The sequence below is a fragment of the Carettochelys insculpta genome, chromosome 5, assembly GCF_033958435.1.
Source record: "Carettochelys insculpta isolate YL-2023 chromosome 5, ASM3395843v1, whole genome shotgun sequence".
NCBI classification, from domain to species: Eukaryota; Metazoa; Chordata; order Testudines; family Carettochelyidae; genus Carettochelys; species Carettochelys insculpta.
In genome coordinates, this window is record NC_134141.1 from 46343609 (window position 1) to 46366028 (window position 22420).

At 44.3% G+C, this 22420-nt stretch overlaps 1 protein-coding gene across 2 annotated transcripts in view; it reads left to right on the forward strand.

Annotated features, from left to right (window-relative positions):
• The first annotated feature begins 1316 nt into the window (after positions 1–1316).
• SLC12A2 (solute carrier family 12 member 2) overlaps positions 1317–22420 on the forward strand; it is a 114406-nt gene continuing 93302 nt past the window's right edge. For both annotated transcript variants that reach the window (XM_074995038.1, XM_074995039.1), the window contains exon 1: positions 1317–2072. In XM_074995038.1, the coding sequence (XP_074851139.1) occupies positions 1425–2072 (648 nt within the window). In that variant the 5' untranslated portion in view covers positions 1317–1424. The remainder of the gene's footprint in view (positions 2073–22420) is intronic.

Sequence of the window (22420 nt, forward strand, 5' to 3'; positions counted from 1 at the left end):
GCACTGGGCTAATTGGTCTCCCAGCAGCGGAGCAGATTGAGAGCTCACGTGGCTCTGCGCTCTCAGCAGGTAAACCGGCACATGAACTAGCCGGGGGCGAGGCCTGCAGCCGGAATCGTGCCAGCTAATTCCCCCACACTGGGGGTCCCAGCGCGCTGACCTCTGCCTGTGCCCCACTCACCCAGAGCCACCGCGCGCGTGTGTGAACGCAGAGGCGCAAAGGGGTGTGTGGAGCGGCGGAGGAGACAGTCCCCGCGCTGCAAGGGCGCCAAGCCCCGGAGCGGGGCTGGCAGACGCAGAGGAGAGCCAAGCGGGGCTCAGCCCCCAGCCCCCGGCCCAGGACCCGCTGCTGGGGAGGACCCTGCCGCCTGCAGAAGGGCGGGGGCGCCCCAAAGCGCAGTTTGAACCCCAGCTCCCCAGGCTCCCGCATCCCCGGACCTGCCCCCGCGCTCTGACTCCCGAGGTCTCCGACCCCCCACCCCGCGATGCGCGGGGGTTTTCTCGCGAGACTTCCCGCCGTGCCGCAGCCTACGGACCCGGCTGGCGGACAGTTTTCAAACCGAGGGAGCCAGCGCGAGGCGAGGCCCGGCCCGGGGGCGTGAACGGAGCCGGCCGGCACCATCGGCCGCCAGCGCGGGGTCCGGCCCAGAGGAAGCCAGGACAGCGATCGGCGTCTCCCAGGCCTCCGGGCGAGCGGAGACGGAGACTGAGACTGAGACGGATACGGCGGCGCTAGCATCCGCCCAGAGCCGAGTGTCTCCTGCAGCAGCGTGGCTGGCGGGACCGGGCAGGAGGAGCCTCCCAGGCAGGCGGCGCTTCGCAGCTGCCGTGCCCGCCCCGAGCCAGGGAAAGGAGGCGGCGCGGCTCGCGGGGCCCGAAGGTGAACGAGTCCCGGGGCCGGGCCGCCAGTAACTCCCCCGGGGGAGTGAAGAGGCGGGGAGAAGCTACTTCCGCCGCCGGCCCGGCCTCATGTCGCTTTAAAGACCCAGCCCCGCTCGGCGGCGCGGAGCAGCTATTGGCTGAGCCCTGCCTCTTCGGCCGGCTGCTCGCAGCGCGGCGCTGTCAGTGCCTGGGGCCGGCCGAGCGCTGCTCCGCCTCCTGTTCCGGGTGGCCGTGCCGCGGCGTGGGCCCGTGCTCGGCGTGCCGGGCGGCTCAGTGCGGAGCGGGCGGCGGCTGGCCAACGCCGGGGGGAGCAGGAGGTGTCGGGCGGGGACGGTGGCTCCGGGGACAGGGCTTGTTGCGGGCGCAGGAGCCAGAACAGCCCCGGCAACAGCATCATCATCACCTGGCGCAGCGGCGGAGGGAGGGGCGGGCGCGGCGCGTTGCGTGGTCTCGGGGCAGCCCGGCTGGTAGTTGGACGTTAAAGCAGCGAGCCGGCGCCGCTCGGGTGTCAGAGGCAGCCGGGTCCGTCGTTCCTGTGAGACATGGAGAGGAAGCAGCCGCTGTTTGGCCTCCCCCAGCAGCAGGCGGCGGCGGCGGCGCCGCCGGCAGGCGCTGGGGAACCGCCGCGTTTGCCGGGTAGAGTTGGGGATGCGCCGGTCGCTGGCGCGGAGCCCGAAGCGGGGCTGTCTCCGTCTGCAGCGGCCGGTGATGCGCTGGGCCGACCGCTGGGTCCCACCCCGAGCCAGAGCCGCTTCCAGGTGGACTTGGTGGCGGAGGGCTTCGGCCGGGCGGTAGCGGACGAGCCCCAGGAACCTGGCGGGCAGGGCGGCGCGACGGGGAAGGGCAGCGATGAAGCCAAAGGCCGCTTTCGGGTGAACTTCGTGGACCCGTCGGCCGGCGAGGAGAGCCCGGCCCAGCACGGCGGGGTCCCGGAGGGCGGCGGGGTCAGCTTCCAGAACGGCGGCGACACGGTGCTGAGCGAGGGCAGCCTCCACTCCGGGAGCGGCGGCCCGGGAGGGCATCACCACTACTACTATGATACCCACACCAACACCTACTACCTGCGCACCTTCGGCCACAACACCATGGACGCCGTGCCCAGGATAGACCACTACCGGCACACGGCCGCCGAGCTGGGAGAGAAGCTTATCCGGCCCAGCCTGGCCGAGCTGCACGATGAGCTGGACAAGGTAAGAGAACGCGGGCACCCCAGTTCCTCAGCCCGGGTGCGTTGGAGCCTTCTCCGGTGGTGCCAGAGCTGAGAGTCGCTCCGCTTCCTTCCACCTTCTTCCCACGTGAGAGCCAGAGAGCTCCGAGTTGCGCTGAGCCCGGAGCGCTGGATTGAAGCCGGGGGCCTTTGATCTCGCTCCTCCCAGCTCCCTTCTGATTTGGCTAATGCGAGAAACAACTTTTGTTCTCCCTTCTCGCTGCCTGTTCCAGTTGTGTTAGAAGGGAAAGGGCACCAACTTGTCATTCAGAGATATGAAGGTGTGTAGGAGTTTGGACACTGAACAGCAGAAACCAGTCATAATTCTTTATTTGATTTGAAGAAGGAATGGTTTTATTGCAACTGTGAGCATAGGTGCTGGAAAAAGGTGGGTGTTTCTGCCTGAGGGCTGCAGCACCCTCTGACTTGAAGTGATTTCCCTTCTGTAAAGAGCTTGGTTCAGTGGCTGTCAGCAACCTCCACTGTAAAAATTGTTCCAAAAACACTGAGTGAGCTGTATCTGTGATGGGGTAGATAGAGAAAAAGGCAAGAGATTCCCTGTCCCCAATGCAGGATGTCATCATTAAATTATCAAGGCTGCTTCTGTTCTTCTTTCTTGCACAAAAATAGAAGAACTCGCATTGCTCTTCACCCCTTATTTTGAATTAAACAATGTTGTGGTAGGGAAGGAGAATGCAGTTTTATTATTGTATCTGAGTTTCTTGTCCATTTTTCTAATAGAATTTAATGGAACCTATGTACTAGCTGTAGGGACTGTGAAAACAAGACTTAGAATTAAAACAAAAGCAGTCAAGTAGCACTTTAAAGTAGTAGTAGTAGCAGTAGGCATCCTTCAGTCTGCATAGACTATTGATCGTGCCCTTTATAGTTTCAATTGAGGACTTCATTTACAGTGTTTACTGTGACTATGAAGACCCACACGAGAGTGACAGTCCTTGCTGCATCTCTTGCAGATGTGGTGGGCATCTGGCAAGTCCTTAGTGTGCTTTCTGTGCGCTCACTTCTCCTCTGCTAGCTGTCTGATCTTCATCTCGCCCTTCTGAAGGCCCTTGTGTAACCCCTGCCTCCATCTGCTGCAGTCCTCTGCTAGTTCTTCCTAGTTGTCCAGCTTGATGTCTACCTCTCTGAGGGCTCTCTTGCAGATCTGAAGAAGTGGGTCTGTCCCATGAAAGCTCACCTAATACATTATTTTGTTAGTCTTTAAAGTGCTAACTTACTGCTTTTTTGTTTGGATAGTATGTAGACTAGCACGGCTTTCTCTCTGTTATTAAGACTTAGAATTGTAAGCGTCTGCCACATTTTGGAGTAGTCAGTAATGTTGTTGGAGATAACACTTGTTAAAGGCTGTGCAGTGTAGAGAGAATCAATTTCAAAGGGAAATCAAGGAGAGTTCTATGGCTTGCCTTATATTAGGATCAGGTTACATTTTAACAAGGGCATATTGTGCTTTTTCATAATCTCTGAATATTTTTTAGATGCTGATTTCTTGCTGAAGGAAACCTGCCTCTTGGTTGGTGTTTAGGAATAGGGTTAGAGACTCTTAAAATACCAATTAAAAGCTGTTTCTGATTTAGCTAAAACTTGGAAAACGTGGGTTACATTTTGGTAAAACTCTTTGGAGGAGATTTAAAAAAAAGGACATTTTGGTTTTCTGGCCTCTTTTTCCATTCTAGCTTTGAATGCTTTGTATTAGCAGTTGTGCTTAATGGCATTGTTTTGTCTTCAGGAACTTTTTTCCCCTTTGTTCTACTGATTAGTACTTACTACAAAGCTATAGTAATGTTTTCCCCCCTCGTATTTCTAATAAAATTTCATCTAAATTAATTTAGCACTTAATCAGTTTTAAGTTCATGTTAAGTTAAGTTTTAAGTTCATGCTGAATTCTAAATACTTTTTTAAAAAAGTCTCATTGTATGACCTACATAACTCTGGCTAAGATTAGTAGGAGCACCACATGCTGTGAACAAATTATATTGTCATAACTTCATAAAAATAGATTAGGTTAAATATTTTCACCCAAGGCAGTGGGAAGAGTCTGGAGAGGGTATAGATTCATAGGTTTCAAAGAATGAAATCCTGATGCTTTTCAAGTCAGTGATAGAACTTACATTTATTTCAATGGGGTTAGAATTATGTCTTAAGTGTTTGTTTTGGTGTGCACTTTAGAGCAGGCTTGACAAGTCCTGTTAAAACTTTGAATCTAAAGCCACTTAAATGGATAAATGCATGGGTAAAAATGCTGAAGCTTCCACAAGTCTATCTAATGTAAACACTAACACACTTCTTTGAAATGTGCTGTTTTTCGGTTTCTTTTTTATAAAACTTTTTGTATGTGTGCTTTCTATCTTATCTGTAGCAATTAAACAATACTGTTGTTCCTATCATCTTTCTTATCTTATCTCATTCATGTTTCTCTCCCTTGGAATCCTGTTTATAAATTAATGTGGAACAGGAAGGGCCACTTACTATTGCTTTAGTTCCTTTCATATATGCAATATATAGTATGTGTTCATATTTCAGTGTCTGGCATTGATCCAACATGTAGGATGGGGAAAAATCTTATGGGAGGGACTGGGAAGAGGGATAGCACTTAAATATTCTTTCCATCACAGGCCAAGGTAATTTGAACCTTAAAATGAAAATTTGAACCTCAGAGCTTCGACGGGATTTCATGGATTTGCTTCTTCAATTACTGTGCTGAAATCAATTTAATTCTTAACCTCTGACTTCATGGAATTTTCAGTTTCTTTAAACTACAGTTTGGGGTGAAGCTTTCCATGTTTGTTCTAAACAAGCATATTCCCTCAGCATATTTTATATGGAAGCTTAATAAAACTCTGAGTTGTTATCCTGCTCAGGGGATGAAGAGGGGACGCAGGAGGGGTATAATGTAGGTAAACAAATCGTACAACTTAACCACTTCTTATTTTATGCTACACTTTTTAAAAAAAAAAATTCAAATACAGTAATTTTAAAACTTGTCAGGAATTTGTTTGAAGTAGTCAAGTGTCGATGTAAAGAAACTTGAAACAGAAATCACAAGATATGTGTTTGAAAAAGTAAATGTGATACATGATTTTCCTCTAATTTTTAACAACCTCGTATAAAAGTGTATGCAAAGATAATTTTTATATTTGGACCTCTGCACATTGAATAATACTTAACTTTCTCACTGTGTTCCATGATCAAAGCACTTAAAAGTAAGTAAATCCTCTCAACTGTCCTGTCAAGTAGGGAAGTACCTGTTTTGGGTAGACCGCCACTGTGCCACAGATGTACTTAGTGTGCTTAAAGGAATTTGGGCATTCTAAATATATGTGCATGTTCTGTATAAATGCGTTTAGTGGTTCTGTCTTTACCTCCCTGTAAATATTGCAGCCACGTGTTTCTGTTATATACCTCTTTGAAAGCCATGCAATGCTACCTTTTTCATATGTCATTGTGGTGTCACATTTAGAAACAAATGACAGAAGATGACCTTATGAATTTCACCTGTTGACTCTTGGATTTTAAAAACTGTGGAAAATAAACAACCTTAATGAAACACTTCACAAGTTCCAGAGAGGTAGCCATGTTTGGTCTGTGTCTTTGAGAACAACAAGAAGTCCTGTGGCACCTTATAGACTAACAGATATTTTGGAGCATAAGCTTTTGTGGGCAAAGACGCGCTTCGTCAGATGCACGAGACTCACGCATCTGACGAAGCGCGTCTTTGCCCACGGAAGCTTATGCTCCAAAATATCTGTTAGTCTATAAGGTGCCACAGGACTTCTTGCACTTCACACGTTGCAACTCTTTACTATCCTTGTTTGATATGAGAGCAGTCCTAACTGGGTAATCTGTGAGACAAGTCTTCCCTTGATACTTAACAGAGAGTAGAGAATGGTTAATAAATGCTGCTTTCTGAACACTCTATTCTGCCCTTTTGGATAAGGGAGGGTAAAGCCTTATGGAGAAAGATGCTCTTGATGATCAATAGACTAGCAAGCTCACCACTTAACAAATTATTTTGTTGGTCTTTAAAGTGCTACTGGACTGCTTTTTTGTTTTGATAATATTGTACCTGTAACGAAAACAGTGTGTGGGGGAAGCAAACTAGTTGTAGGGGAAATACTTCAAGACTTAGAAGGAAAGTTGGGTGTCCAAATGGGAGTCTGACATTGTGACGGTATCAGGGTAGCAGAATTGAAAGGGAAGTAATATTCTCCTCTTTAGAGGTAATTGGCAAAATTCTCCAGTTTAGCCACATTATTTTTGGTACAAATTTTGAAGTGATGGCAAAAGTGACTTCCAGCCACATTCATGTTTACCTGGAGCTGTCAATTGCTAGCCTGGTCTCTGCTCTACATTAGAGCAGCTTGCTGGCTGCCAGTATCCTGTAGAGGTCATTTTGGCAATGGGTTCGGTCAGACTTGGGCTTCTGGCTGTGGTGTCTCTTCCCTAGCCATACCTCCCTGTTGAGAACTATGGCAATACCTACTACAGAAGCTCTATTGTGCATGATAGTTGCCTCAAGCAAAGGGGAATCTGAGTGGCTGGATCTGCCATCATTAAGGCTGCTATTGGTGTGGGTTTTTTTGTGTGTTTAAATCTTATCCCTGGTCTACGCTACAGACTTACGTTGATGTAACTATTGTCACTCAGGGATGTAGAAAATACACACCCCTGACTGACACAGTTACAATGAATGAACTCCTCATGTAGACAAAGCTATAGTGACAGGAGAGCTTCTCTTGCCAACAGAGCTACTTTTTCTCAAGACACCTGAGAACTGGGGCCATCACCTCTGTAGGATTCTCACTTCTGCGTGATAAGCATGAGGGATATCTCAGGAGAAAAATGAGTTTGAAACAGGATCCCGTCGTGGAAGTCAAAGCCAAGAAATTGTGCTCTCAGTCCTTTGACAGAATATTTTATTTTCTTTGGAGATGACAGTTTCAAAGGTATTTCCATACAAGCAACGGGGGCAGTTTTGTGTCAGTTCATTGAGCGTTAACACATGGCCGCCTAATTTCAGGCCAACCAGGTTATTGCACTGTGAAGTACAATTAGACAGCTGTTTGGAGATGATCCTTTTAACATCATTGGGATGAGTGTGGGAAGAGTACCAAGAAGACGAGGAGGCTTTATCAGGGCTTCAGATTCAGTTAGTATGTAACACTGTAGCATAAAGGCAGCTCTTTCATGCCCCCCTCCTTTTTTGTGTGTGTGTGGTATTGTTGGTTTTGTCTGTGTTTGTTTAAGAGAAGTCCGTTATGGTCACTGGAATACACTTGGGTCATGTTTGAGGCTAAGTGATGAAGTCACATCTATTTGCATTTGCAGAACCTGAAACAATAGTTCTAAGAGGTACAAATTACCCCATTCGTTTCATAAGTGCTAACGTAGATGCCTCCTTCAGTACGTTAAGTCTCAATGTTGTTGACTCTTTGCTCATCAAAGTGGGTAATAAATAGGGGAAGCTGATGATATGGAGATCTGCACAATATACTGACAGATTTTTTGGCACCAGTGGTTAGTGGGCTTGGTAGAGTATATTTCTCTCTCTTTCCCTACTCCTGCTTAAGAAGGAGCCTAACATGCCATGTCTACGCTTCAGTTAAATTTCTGTAGCTGGCCCAAGTGAGCTGACATGGGCCAACCCTGTGTCTTTCAATTATGGCATACCAACACAGTCAAATAGGGCGCCTGAGACCTCTCAAAGGGGAGTGAAGCTGAAGAAGCTCTATGTGGCATGAGGTTTCAGAGAAAATCAGCTCCATGGCCTTCTATGTATTTGGACCCCAGTGAAGGGTGACCTGAGACAAGAGAACTTGTATGCTAGTTATTTTGAGTATCCATTCAGCATTCAAGGAGTGATGTCTCAAATGGGTAGAACATATTTTGTGGGTTAAGTATGGAAGGAATACCCTGTCTGGTTTTTAAACACCCAGTTAATGTGTACTTCCTTAGGAGAGGCATATTGGATGCATCTGCAGCACTCTTATCTTAAAACCTGGCATAAGAGAAATGGTTAATTGGCTTAGAATGAGCCAACCTAAGATCCTAAAGTTTCTGCCACCAGAAAACTGACCTTCAGAGGGTTGTGTGTGTTATAATAAAAAGTCCAAGTATGGAATAGATCAGTATGAACTTTCATCAGATTTGTCAGGACCACATTAATAATCTGATGACATAGGATGCTTTGGGTGTGTGTGGGGGAGAAGGTTGTCAATCCCTGTGCTAACTTGAAAACAAGGATTGCTAAAGGGTTTATCTCTGGTTAGTCCATAATAACCATCAAACTTGGATGGAGTTAGACTTTTTGTTTGGGATTGCAGGTGGACTACCAGCAGTGTTTTGAGTTGAGTAGAGCAGTTGTTCTCATGTAGAGGGCTGCGGGCATGTTGCGGGGCGGGGGGGGGGGGGGGCGTGCTGTGAACAAGGCTTACATTAGACTTACTGGGGTCCATGACAGAAAAGAGAACCAAAATCACACCACGTAGTATTGAAGCCCAGGACCTAGTGTCCTGCCCTCTGAGGCAGAAACCAAAGCCTAAGCAGCTTAGCTTCATGTGGCTCCTTGTGGCTTGTTAGCCCATAATGTGTGCCCTGGCTTTTATGTGAAAAAAATGTGTGGGATAAGTAGGCTGTGGAGTTTTTATAATGGGGTGTGTGGGGGGGTGGGATTCAGAAAGAAAAAGGTTGAGAACCTCTTATGTAGAGGTAGTTCACTTAGGCCTGTCTGTACCTCCCTGCAGACGTTCCTCTCTAAAGTTTATAGGTTCATATGGAAAATGGTCGTAGGCTTGGTGTTGGAGAGGACCATTTTCAAAAGTGCCGATGTACCATTGAAAGTCTATGGGAGGATTTAGGTTTCTAAATGATTCATGCTTTTGGAAATGTTATTCTTTATGCTTGGGCTGGGATGGTACCCTAGTTGAGTGATCTGAGCCTAGATTCGTGGACTGCTGGGACTGCCTTTAGTGGTCTGTGACAGTTAAGTTTGTCTGGGCTGCTATATGGTCACTGAACATTTTGTCTCATGAATATTTCAGGATCTAGACTGAGTTGGGCTGGTGGAGAGGAAATGTGGTCTTCTTCGTGCCATGAGAATAGTGGCAGCTTCTAGCAGTAAGTCATATGGAAATATATCTCTTGTGTCCATCACTAGTCAGAGCTATTCTGATTCTTCCTTATCTAGGGACCACTTGAAAGACTCTATAATATGAACTGCATAATGTTGATCTTCTCTGCCACATACATGGCAGCTAGGAACATCTTGTGGAATGGAAATCTTCTTGTACTGCAAGGCTGCCTGCACTTGTTTCTCCATGCTTTGTTTACTTGAACCAAGGCTGCCTTTTGTAATGCTAAGTCTCTTAAAGGTTCTTTTGATTTAGTTGTATTTTCATATCTGTCTGATGTGGGACTGTTTCTGAATAGACCATGTTCTCAGTGCATGGAGTTCTGAAGTCATAGTTCTTGCTTATATGGTACAAATCTCTCATTGGCACAATCTGGACAAGAGATATCTGAAGAATGGATTTAAAATAAAATATTTCCTATTATACTATGTTGAAGAGACTTACGTGTCGTTTAGTTACCTTAATGTGTTGTGAAAATCCTTGTATTGTTTGCTTCCATTAGGACCCTGGGACTGTTGCTCAGGCAATCCCTGGGGCCAGCTGCATTAACCACTGACTGGGCCCCTTGAGCAGTGGCTGGTGTGGCTGGCCCTGAGGCTGCTCTAGCAGTGGCCAGAGCAGCTGACTTCGGGGCTTCCTGGGCAGCTGGCTGCACGACTGTTCCAACAGCAACCAGTTTGGTTGTCCCTGGGCCTGCCTGAGCAGCTACCACCAGAGCAAGCCAAAACTCATGGAGGTTGCAGAGTGTCATGGAATGCCATGACTTTACAACCTGTGTGAAATACATGGAGTCCTACCATAACCCAAAGCCTTAGCAGTCAGTCCTAGAATTCTAACAATGCCACCCCAGTGGTGACACACATTTATTTTTCAGTGCTCTACATAGTGTTGTCTTTAATTTCTCAAATGTCCAAGTATCGCACAAACTCACAATCCGTTTAATAAAAAAGGTAAAACTTGTGCAGTTGCAAAAGGCAGGATGTAATTGGCCATGTTGTTCAGACGTCCCAAACAGAAGAATTTGTTGTAATACCTCTATATACTTGTACGAATCTTCAAATTACAGAAGATGTACACTCATTTAGAAGTGTGGTGAGTCTTGGAATAATGACCTTGAACTACTTTGACTAGATAGCGATGCAGTTTCCTGGATTCTGAGAGTCAGGAAATATCTTGAGTAACCAGCCTTTCATCTTCTGGCACTGGCTTGAGTGCTCTTTCCCAATTCTTGCTGGCATCTGTAAACTCAGTGGTGTGTGTGTGTTGCGGGAAGGAGGAGATATGGGGGAGGAGGAATTAAATGCATGCTGTTGAGGTGGTGGCTTTCTGAAACCTAATCTTACAGACCCACAGAAAAATACTTAAGATGTGTGTATCTGAATTGAGCAGCAAGGGCCATGGGGAGTAAAAGGTGTCCAGTCTGCCTCCTAGAAGGAGATCCAAGTAATGGTGTTTTCATTAAAGGCTCAGCAAACAGACCTCTTAGCCAATCTTGTTCACAAAAGGGGTCTTTAATATTCTTTGGCTTTAGGTTTTTGAATCAAGTGGCTTCCAGAAAACTTGAGTAACCTCAGAGACAAAAGTTCAGTCTCAGCAAAACCAACCTTATCCTATGCTGGAAGGAGGGACTTCTCCAGTGAGATGCAGGCCTTCACAGATTCATTGCTGTTTGTGTTCTTGTAATATGCTTTACATGGTTTTGCAAACTGCCTTTTTCTTATGGATACCAGTTACTTGGGAACTTTTTTGGGAATCCAGGTGCTTGCAGACCTTTGGGCATTCACTAGTGAGGATGTGTCCTTGTCACCATATATAGTGTCCAATATTGCACATTTATCAAGATGTGATAGGTATGTGCCTTTTGAAGATTAAAGAATTGATCAGGCTAGTGATTTTTTTTTTTTTTTTTTTTTTTTTTTTGCAAAGCACAAGCTGACTTTTGGCCAGTAGGCTTCTTTTCTGTCCTTTCTGTCTGACTTCAGGGACTGGAGCAACTGTAAGAAGTCAGCCACACTTTCTCACTGCCTGACTCATGGTGGACGTAAGGACATGATTATATTTCATAGGGATTCCTGGGTACCTCAGCTGTGTCCATTTATAGATTACAGTGTTGGCATCAACACTTTCCTTGGGCAGCCTTAGCAGCCATCTCCCCAAATTCTTACCAGAGAACAAGGTTATTCCTTGTAAAGTTACTGTCTCTCTGGCCCACTGTGATAGGGATGTATTCAACATTAGATCCTCTGATTCTCCATCTAAGCCCAAATAGGGTGATATGCTATCTTCAGCCTGCCCCTGTTCAAGGTGGAGCCTTGAAATTGGTTTGTGAAGCATCAGTGTAAGAGGGACTGGCATGCTGGGGTTGAGGCCTGAGCTTCTAATGCTGAATTTCTCTCCCTTCTTTCCCTTTCCATCCCTGCAATTGTGAACATCATTGGAGGCAATAAAAGCATGGAGAGAGTCTAACTGTCCACTAGTGCAGAGTGATGACCACAAAATTAGAACAGTGAGATTTGCCATAATATAATGGAGGATAGGAGTAATTAGGTCATGTGGAACATCTAATGAGACTTGGAAATGTTGCCCTATGCACTTCAAGCTTGAGAATGTAGGAAGGTGAGATTTAAGATTCATTGATGTAAACTGGTTATTTGATATAGAAGGGGTGGTTTGCCTTAAGTGTGCCTTAAAAACCCTGTTTTTGAAAGAACCCTTCTTCCATGTTTGTTTCAGGAAGAGGGGTTCTTTTGCAATTCTCCCTCCCCCCCCCCCCCCAAGGAACCTCGTCTACACAGCTGTTTTTTGCTTCAGGAAAAGCCTCTCCTAGAAGCTTGATCTCATGGGAATATGCAAATGAGACAAAATATATGTAAATTGGTGCTTCATTTGCATTTTCAATCTTGCTTATTTACATTCCCCTTCCAGAAGGGGAATGCTGTGTAGACGCAGTTCAAGAGGTTGCTTACGTACTGCAGAAGACCTGGACCATCCAGTGATGTGTGCGCCGAATGCTTCAATAGTTACTAAGCTAAAATAGCGTTGAACCAAATAACGTATCTGAAACTGAGGTACAGGAACAGATTGGGCTTTAGTTAGGAGTGAGGGGAGTACATGACAGTATTATTTCACCATTTCTTTTGAGCTGCCACTATCCTCTGTGAGGCCTAAGCTTTTTTAGGGGAAAGTCTTTTGTGACTATGGCTGTGAAAATTTACTTAGTTCCTGTTTTGAAGATTAAATAATGCAGAGAGATCTGTCTGAGCCTGAAATAACAGCACAGAGAAGTCTGTTCTTGTATTCATCATTGACATTTTTACACAGCACACAGTCAACCTGTGGGACCCTTGCCAGAGGATGTTGTGAAGACCAGGAGTTTAACAGAGTTCAAGAATGAAATAGATAAATTCATGGGGGATAGGTCCATCCATACTTATTAGCCAGGATATGTAGGAATGGTGCCCCAGCCTCTATTTGTCAGAGGCTGGAAATGGGTAACAGGGAAGGGATGACTTGATGATTACCTGTTTATTCAGTTCACTCCCCCTGGAGCATCTGGCATTGGTCACTGTTGGAAGAAAGGCTACTGAGCTAGATGGACCTTTTGGTCTGATTTTGTATGGCCATTCTTATGTAACAAAAGCTGTTTCGCTCTCTAATCAAACAATGAGGAAGGATTATATCATGCAGGTCAGCATGCTTTACTGTGTATGGAGACGTGGAAGAGGATCACTACTCTTTTTTTGCCCCCTCTCCTCCAAGTCAAGAAGGAGCTCAGTTCCAGGAGCCTCATGAAGCATTGAGAGGGGTGGGAATCTGAGCTAAGTGGAGCATATGTGATTGTAGTTTAAACACTTGCATAATCTACTCTGATTTGGCACATTGCTACTATTCCCATGCTACTGCCCTGACCTTGACCTATGGGACCAGACAGATGCTCAAATGTCTAGGAAAAAAAAGAAGTCTCATAAGGAGACATTAGGAAAAACATCAAAAAGAAAACCCAAAACAAAATCACAAGAGGAGTGGGGGAAAAGAAACAAACACAAAAAATGAGGTGGCAGGTAAGTATAAAAATATTTGTTCTGTGTGTTGGGAGGGAGGGGGGATAGGAATCAATATGCTGGTCTGTGTTTAGTGTTGTTCTTCTAGGCTTGACCAGAAATGAAGATAAATGATAGTTTAAAAATAACTGAGTTCAGTTCTGACAACTGGACCAATGCCTGAGGAAGCATGGTCTCTAGTGAGAGCATCTCTGTTTACTGTGATAAAGAAGAAATGTTCAGAGGACTGGCTTTTATTTTATTTCCCCTCCCCTCCCACATGGAAAGTGGTGGCAAACCCAGCCATGACGTTGGGTTTTGATAATGCTCTACCACAACACTTGAGTCAGTGGATGAATTGAAGACTTTTGCTAAGGAAAGAAGACCTAGGAGTGAGAAAATGGCACAGATAGTATCTTCAGGGAAATGACACTTAATCTCACTTCCTTTATTTTTTCTTTTTTTTGAAGGACCACAGTCTGTTACTGCCAACTCTGCATTCTTTCACTCCTGTTGGGTGCCTCCCAATCAGTTTCCCATTCCTTATGAAATCTCTTTTTTTTTTTTTTTTTAAAACAAAAAAGCAGTCCAGTAGCACTTTAAAGACGAACAAAATAATTTATTAGGTGAGCTTTCGTAAGACAGACCCACTTCTTCAGATCATAGCCATACCAGAACAGACTCCATATTTAAGGCACAGAGAACCAAAAATAGGAATCAAAGTGGACAAATCAGAAAAAAATTATCAAGATGAGCAAATCAGAGAGTAGAGGGGCAGAAGTGGGGGGAGAAGAGGATCAAGAATTAGATTAAGCCAAGTATGCAAAGGAGCCCCTATAATAACCCAGAAAATTCACATCCCAGTTCAAACCACATGTTAATGTGTAAAATTTGAATATAAAAGAGTTCAGCAGTCCCTCTTTCAAGACTGTTGTGAAAATTCCTCTTCAGTAGAACGCAGACTTTTAAGTCATTAACAGAATAGCCCACTCCATTAAAATGCTGGCTAACAGGTTTGTGGGTCAGGAGTGTTTTGATGTCTGTTTTGTGCCCATTAACTCTTTGTCTAAGAGAGTTTGAAGTCTGTCCAATATACGCAGCACCTGGGCATTGTTGGCACATGATGGCATATATGATGTTAGTTGAGGAACATGAGAATGTGCCCGTGATTCTGTGAATAACCTGGCTAGGTCCAGTGATGGCATCTCCAGCATAGATGTGGACAAAGTTGGCAGCAGGCTTTGTTTCAAGGAAAAGTTCCAGGACTGGTGTTCCTGCGGTATAGACTGTGGTTGTGGGTGAGAATCCTTAGAAAGTTGAGAGGTTGTCTGAAGGAGAGAACAGGCCTGTCACCTAGAGCCTTCTGGAGTGTGGCATCCTGATTAAGGATAGGTTGTAAGTCTTCAATGATGCGTTACAGTGGTTTGAGTTGAGGGCTGTAGGTAATGACCAGTGGTGTTCTGTTCTTGGCTTTTTTGGGTCGATCTTGGAGTAGCTGGTCTCTGGGTATTCGTCTGGCCCTGTTGATTTGTTTTTATTTCTCCTGGTGGGTAATTCAGGTTTATGAATGTTTGGTAAAGATCTTGTCGTTTTTGGTTTCTGTCAATAGGATCAGATGCAATTGTACCTAAGGGCTTGACTGTAAACAATGGTAATTACAACTACTTAAGGAACTCCCTGCTGCTACTTGGGACCTTATTCACTCAGATGCACCATCGGAGCCCCAACCTGGATTATTCTCTTTACTTCCCAAAATCCACAAACCTGGGAACCCCAGACGCTCTATCATTTTGGGTACTGGCACCCTTACCACTGCACTATCCAGTTATGTGGACTCCTCCTCTAACGCTATGCCACCAACACTCCCAGCTGTCTCCGAGATACCACTGACTTCCTGAGGAAATTACAGAACATCAGAAAAGTTACTGACAACACCATCCTTGCCACCGTGGATGCAGAGGCTCTGTACACTAATATTCCACATGAAGATGGATCACAAGCGATCAGGAATACCATCCCGGATATCGCCACAGCCAATCTGGTGTTTGACCTCTGTAACTTTGTTCTCACCCACAATTATTTTGGATTTGGGGACAATTTATACCTCCAGATTAGTGGAACTGCTATGGGCACCTGCGTGGGCCCACAATATGCTAATATATTTATGGCTGACCTGGAACAACGATTCCTTGGCTCTCATCCCCTATTACTCCTCCTCTACTTCAAGATACATTGATGACATCTTTATGATTTGGACCCATGGTACAGAGACTCTAGAAGAATTCCACAGAGACTTAACAATCTGCACCTTACTCTCTCTCTTTATATTCAAATTTGACACATTGCCACGTGGTTTGAACTGGGATGTGAATTTTCTGGGTTATTATAGGGGCTCTTTTGCGTACTTGGCTTAATCTAATTCTTGATCCTCTTCTACCCCCCCCCCCCCCCGCGCCCTCTGCTCTCTGATTTGGTCATCTTGATAATTTTTTTTCTGATTTGTCCACTTTGATTCCTATTTTTGGTTCTCTGTGCCTTAAATATTGAGTCTGTTCTGGTATGGCTAATGATCTGCAGAAGTGGGTCTGTCCCACGAAAGCTCACCTAATAAATTATTAAAGTGCTACTAGACTGCTTTTTTGTTTTGATAGTATATACACTAGCATGGCTTTCTCTCTGTTCTTGGCTTTTTTTTTTTAAAAGATTGGGATGATCTCTTCTGGGCATAGTGCTCTCACAAGAAATTAAAACTGGAGATATTTGGATTCAGAAAAAAGTTTGATTAATTACATAGCTTGTTACACTTACCTTTAGTCACATGCTTAGCTGGTGTATATCTCTCTCCATTAACATTAGTGAACCTGTACCAATTAAACAAGATGGGAATCTGATCCTTGGCTTTCACAAGTCTTGACAGACTTCTGAGCGTGCACCACCCTTGCTGTTGGTTCATTCTGGATTATCATCATTTTGTAGTTGACCTTTTCATGTGAGAGAACAGATGCATCTTTTTGGTGTGGGAGAGAAACAGATGGTATCCAGCCTCTGATGGGGGAAAATACATTATCATCTTGGTTGCTTGGTAGGTTCTGCTAATGAGCATTTAAATGGGCAGTTTTCCTTTATTGAATACTAAGGTAGTTCTTGTATTATTTTTTCCTCACCAACATCGCTATCATCATATAAGATTGTCTGTATAGCCCATTAGGTTGAATAGGAACTGACTTATCACTTGAGCCAAGGGCTATGTGTACACTAGCCCCAGAACTTCAAAAGGTGCATGATAATGAACCTGATTGAAAGATGCTAATGATACGCTTCATGAATATGCAGTACCTCATTAGCATAATGTCAGCCACGGCACTTTGAAAGTACTGTTTTCGATTGTGTGTGGCTTGTCTATATGGGGTCATTTTTGAAACGACCCACACACTTCAAAATCCCGTTATTCCAATAACCAAATAAGGGAACAAAGGCATTTCCAAGTCTGTGGGGCCCTTTCGAAAAGGACCCTGTGTAGACAAGCCGCACACGATCGAAAGCGGAACTTTTGAAGTGCCATGAAGTGCCTTTCGAAGTTCTGGAGCTAGCGTAGACAGCCAAGGTGGATGTATATTTAATACATCTAAAAACTGACCACCGTTTTCCTTTCAGAATTAATTAAAAAAAACTGATGTTTGTAAAACACATCTCTTGTTTCCATAACAAGAGGATCCTTAATGGAATAGAGTTGTGGGATGCAAATATTTGCTGATTGCAGAGGAGTGCAGCTGATAAATTTAACAGTTTATATATATGGCAAACATTAATCTTCTTGCTCTTCCTGTTTAAAATTACTTCAGTCTAGTCAATCAATGTTTACTGTCAGTTTGACACGTTTTATCCATTTTTGTTAGAAAGCTAACATCTTTAAATCTATGGAAAGAGCTGAAGTATAAAGTCTGCTAGATTTTGGTCCTGTGGCTTCTAAACATCATTTGATAATTAATATTCTAGGCCTAGCGGGACGTATGGTTTTAACGTTCATTGAGCCAATACAAAGAATGTGAGCTCTTAAAAGATCACTTTTGTTTGGGTAACTTGTCCACTGTCACTGCAGATAACATTTGCTTTTATCTAGTAGTGTGTTTCTTTTTACTTCTTACTAACTGGGAGACAGAAAACATTGTTCAATATCACATTAAACTTCCTTAAAGTGAAGAGAAACTAATAATAATAATGGAGACAAGCAACATGAATTGTAACTTTTAGCAGTGTATCTGCTGCAAGTCATTTGGCTTAAAGCCTATGCTTAAAGAACATAATGCTAGTTGAAATCCTCTTACCTACAATCAGCAGTTTTGACTTTATAAAGCATTAGTCACATGGTCAAACTATCCTGGTTGTAGCTCTCTTGATTTGAGCTTTGCCTTAATTCCTTTTGATTATTAAGAGCATTGTTTATGAAGAGGAAATCAGCTCCCTGTGAAGAAAAACATTTACAAGGATGGTATGGGGGCTGTAATGTGGCAATTGCTAGGAGAAACAATAGAAAGCATTGATGGCTTTTGAATGATGTAATTTGCCACCAGACTTTTTGTATTGCTTCAATTTCGCAATAAAATAAGAATTCCTAGAGGCACTGATGAGTTGTAAAACTTCTGTATTCTCATTCAACCTCCTAATTTTCCTAGTACTGGGTCTTTCTGATTTCTCCCCCCGCACCCCAAACCACCATCCTTCTGTTGCTAAACTGAGCATCAACATCAATAGCTACTAAAACTCTTGGATGAAAGTTCTGGTCCTTCCACTTTTCTTTTTAACCATTGAAGCCTTCTTTACTGACAGAGGAACTGTGTGTGTTTGTTTTGTTTGGGCATCTAGTTAAGATTTCTTATACAGCTTTGTTTTACTGAAATTTTAACTCACCGTGCCTTTCAGCGTTGGGAAACTTAGTCCTTTAAAAAGTCTACTGATTGAGACTGTTTTGGTCACACAAGTAATTGTTATGATCACTGGTAATTGCTAGTTTATAAAATTTGGTGGCTAGTTTATCGTTCTCTGTCACAGTGAAGTCTAATGAAGAATTGCCCCAAGTTGGGTCTACGACTTAATTTTAAAAAACAAATAAAGAAAAATCCAAGGAATGGCAGCAAGAGAACTCTAAATGTGTACCCCCAGGTTGAAATCCTCCATGATATTGCCGTTTCTTTAAGTGCTTGAATAGTGTCTGTTCCATTGTAGGTGACTCCAAGCAGTACCAATGGAGGTGGTTTGGAGTTCACAGATATGTACATTGCAACATAGCTTTTCCAAACTAGTGTGCCCTCTAACTTGTGATGTGATAGCATAATGAGCCATGAATGTACAGGCAGAGGACTATATTGCATTTTGACAGAGGTCTTAGCAAGACATGTGCATCAGGAAGTCTGAGGATGCCTGTGGGCTTGAATTGAATGGACTCTCTGGTGATTGGTAGTGGCAGGACCACCACCAGCTTGCATTAAGTTTTTTATGCTGGAAGTGATACAGTTGGAAATCCTCTGCAAGAAACTGGAAGGTCCTTCATCCAATTTGCTGTAGTTCTGAGTTAACTTACTTGTGAACTTGTTCACTTCCTTTCACCCTTCATACCAGTTCCCCTAATGTGGATTCTGTGCACTCTATATCTATCCTCACATTGCATGGGATGTTTGCATCTCTTCCCCCGCCATCCCTGCCCGCCCATATTTGTTGTCCTGCCATCATTTTTTTCTTTTTTTTTTTTTTTTGTTGTCAGGGAGAGAAGTCATTTTGTATGTCAGTATGTTAAGTTGTGGTAGAGGGGAGAAACTGAAATGAGCTAGGGTCTTGTGCTGGGAAGTGTTGCTGGGTATAATCTACAAGTTCTGTGAGATGTAAACAGCTGTAGAGCTGCTTAAAGCTGTGGTTTTGCTCAAGAAGTTGCCATGGGTTTTTGTCTCCCATATTCCCCCTTCCTGTCTCTTCCTTTTTCAGTCCCAAATCAGTAAGGTTCTTGCGATTTAATGCCAAGAACAGTGATTCTCTGAGGCTCTCAAGCCAAAAGTGGATTTTTAATGTGTCTCCTGCAGCTCTTTGTAGCACATATTAAAACACTGTGGCTGTCTACACTAGCACCCCCCTTTTGAAAGGGGGATGCTAATGAGATACTCTGGGATGTGCTGATGAGACACTGCAGTGAATATGTAGCACCTCATTAGCATAATGGTAGCTGCGGCGCTTCAAAAGTGCCGCTTTCAATCTCACACAGCTTGTCTACATGGGGTCGTTTTCGAACGGACCCTGCACACTTTGAAATCCCCTTATTCCTATTTGGTTATAGGAATAAGGGGATTTCAAGTGTGCAGGGCCCTTTGGAAAAGGACCCCGTGTGGATGAGCCATATTCAATTGAAAATGGCGCTTTTGAAGTGCCGCAGCTGCCATTATGCTAATGAGGTGCTGCATATTCTGGAGTGTCTCATTAACAGCTCCCTTTCAAAAGGCGGGGTGTTAGTGTAGACATAGCCTGTTCTGAGTTACTTATTAACCGGTCAGAATGCTTTTCATATGTTAACTGTTGTGGTGAGCAAACTTCTTACACCCAGCCCCATTTTTCATCCCTTCAATAAGCAGGGACCCCAGATTGGTCTAGTGTAATCCATACTGATGGAAATTTCAGTTATATTCATGTTAAAAAAGAAAAACCCTTTCAGCACGTGTAAGAAAAGTACGTAGAATGTAAAAACTTTATTAACAGGTGTATAAAAGTGAATACACATACATTTTAATGAGGTGGATGAGCATAAGACCCTCACTTTGTGTACCCCTCTCCCCCTTGTAAACAGACTGTAGTTGATAAAATACTTGCTGTGAGGAGAGAGAATTAAATAATCTCTCCTCTAATTGTCTAAATATGAATATTTTATAGTAAATGAAACAATGCATTCGCACTACTGTTTCTTGGGTAAGGGTTGATTGCTACTGTTGGATCCCGAACTACTTAGGTCCTGAGAATTGCTGTCCTAGAACGGTCTTCATAATCTTAGTTCTTGAGTATTGAATCCAGTCAATCCATCCAGTTGCAGGGAACCATACAGAGGCACCCAGTGTGATGGTATAAGGCTTTTTTTGAGCTTGGCCTGTCGTAGATTGTACTTTGATGCCGCAAATGTTAATATTCAAGTAGGTACAGAACCTTAGAATGGAGTCTGTGTTCTCAGCTGGTTCTCTGTCACTGCTACAATTGTAATTTTTAAAATAAAAATATGAAAGGGTTGGAAAAATACAAATGTCCTGCAGATAAAGAACTTTTCAAGACTTGGGATTATGGCTTTTTTACCACTTTCTGAAACATCTGGCAATACCGTTATTTGAGATTGGATGATGGTCAAGGTGGACTAACAAGACTGCTGTGGTATCCAAGCTGCTGTGTACTAAAAGGTGTTATTTAACAGGTTTTTCTATTTATTTTACAATACTTTATTTTTAAGCCAGGATTCTCATCAGCAGCTAATTGAGTTATCAGCACCAAGAGCATATTTGATTATTTTTAGGATTTTGTATTTTCTTTGGTGCACTGTATCTGGCGCTCCATGGATGAGAGTGCATGTGCAGAGGAGACATGTTGAAATCGAAATATCTCTAGGTGTCTTGCTGATTTGAGAATGTAAAGTCGTCGTCGTCTTTTTTTTTTTTTTTTCCCCCCCCCTTTCCGATCTTGGTCACATGCCATCTGAGACAGGTTGAAGATTTCACGTGAAGCTGGTAAATGAGTAACTGATTACTTTGTAAAATCCTGTTTTGCATGTGTGAGATTTATTTCTAAAATAATGCTAGTTATAGTATGTCATGGTGGAATGTGACCTTTACTCTTGAGGGAATTCTGCAGTCAAAATAAAATTGTGTATACAGTATTTTAAAAATTCAAATTTTGTTGGTCAGTAGAGAGACTCCAGCCTGGCAGCAGGGAGCAGAGGCCGCTGACTGTGTGGAGATGGGAGATCATCCTGTACTCCCTCCAATTCTCTCTTCCCTGCCCAACTTACGACGAGAACTTGTCTGTGAGGCTGTGGGCTTGTCTGTACTTACCAGAAGATAAATAAACTGGCAGTTTATCTTCCAGAGTTTGATTTTTGTGCAGCTGGTGAAGATACAGCAAAGTGGACGTCTCTAGGATCAGCAGTCGTGTGGAGTAAAAGAGGGCTACACGAGAGTATAGAGGCTAGGTCCATCTTAGGGAAATAAGTCAATTCCGATAAGTTAATTCTATCAGTGCAAATGCCATAGCGAGAACTGTATATCTAAAATTAACTTCTTTCTCTAGTATAGGCTTAGTCTTCACCGGATCTTGACATAGCAGAAAGGCCAATGCTTCCCTAATGTGCTGGGGCCCTGCCGTTATGTGCCTTGTGCACCAAGAATGGGCTAGCATGATCCAGGTGTGGAGGAGTTTAGTGTGTGGGCTGAGAGCATAGGTGCTGGAACAATTTGTGTAGGGGGGATGCCGAAACAACTCTATAAATGATGAATGTTCACTTCAAACTGAGGGTGCTGCAACAAGTGGTCTGGATGCAGTTGTGGAGATCCAGATGCAGGGGGGATGGGTGTGGGAACAGGCATGGGGTGGGGGTGTGGGGATCTGGGTGCATAGGAGGTAGACAGCTGGAGGAGCAGCTCCTACGGGGTTAGATATGGAGGGTAGACTTTTGGGAGTGGGTCTGATCTTGATCCAGCCCCAGTTGTTTCATGTAGGGCAGCAGTTCCCAACCTTTTCCAGATGGGCACCCAATCTGACAAGTCATGAATACTTGGTGATGGGCACCCAATCTGACAAGTCATGAATACAAGGCAATTCAAAAATGGTGGGGGGACAGGGAGGCAGTGCCATAACTAACTAATTTTGTTCCTGAGGCAAGAATATAAAATTTTGCCCCCTGTGGCTGCAAGTAGGCTGGGCAGAGCCCTGGCTGGTAAGCACCCGCTGTGGGACCCTGCCTGGAGGCAGGTGGAGACCCTGGCCCTCCACAGCTGGACATCAGCTGGGACAGAGCCCTGGCTAGTGTGCACCAGCTGTGGGACCCTGCTGGGGGTGGGCGGGGGATGCTGATCCTCGCCCTTCACAGCTGGAAGCTGACTAGTAGGTGCCCTGCCCTAGCCAGTAAG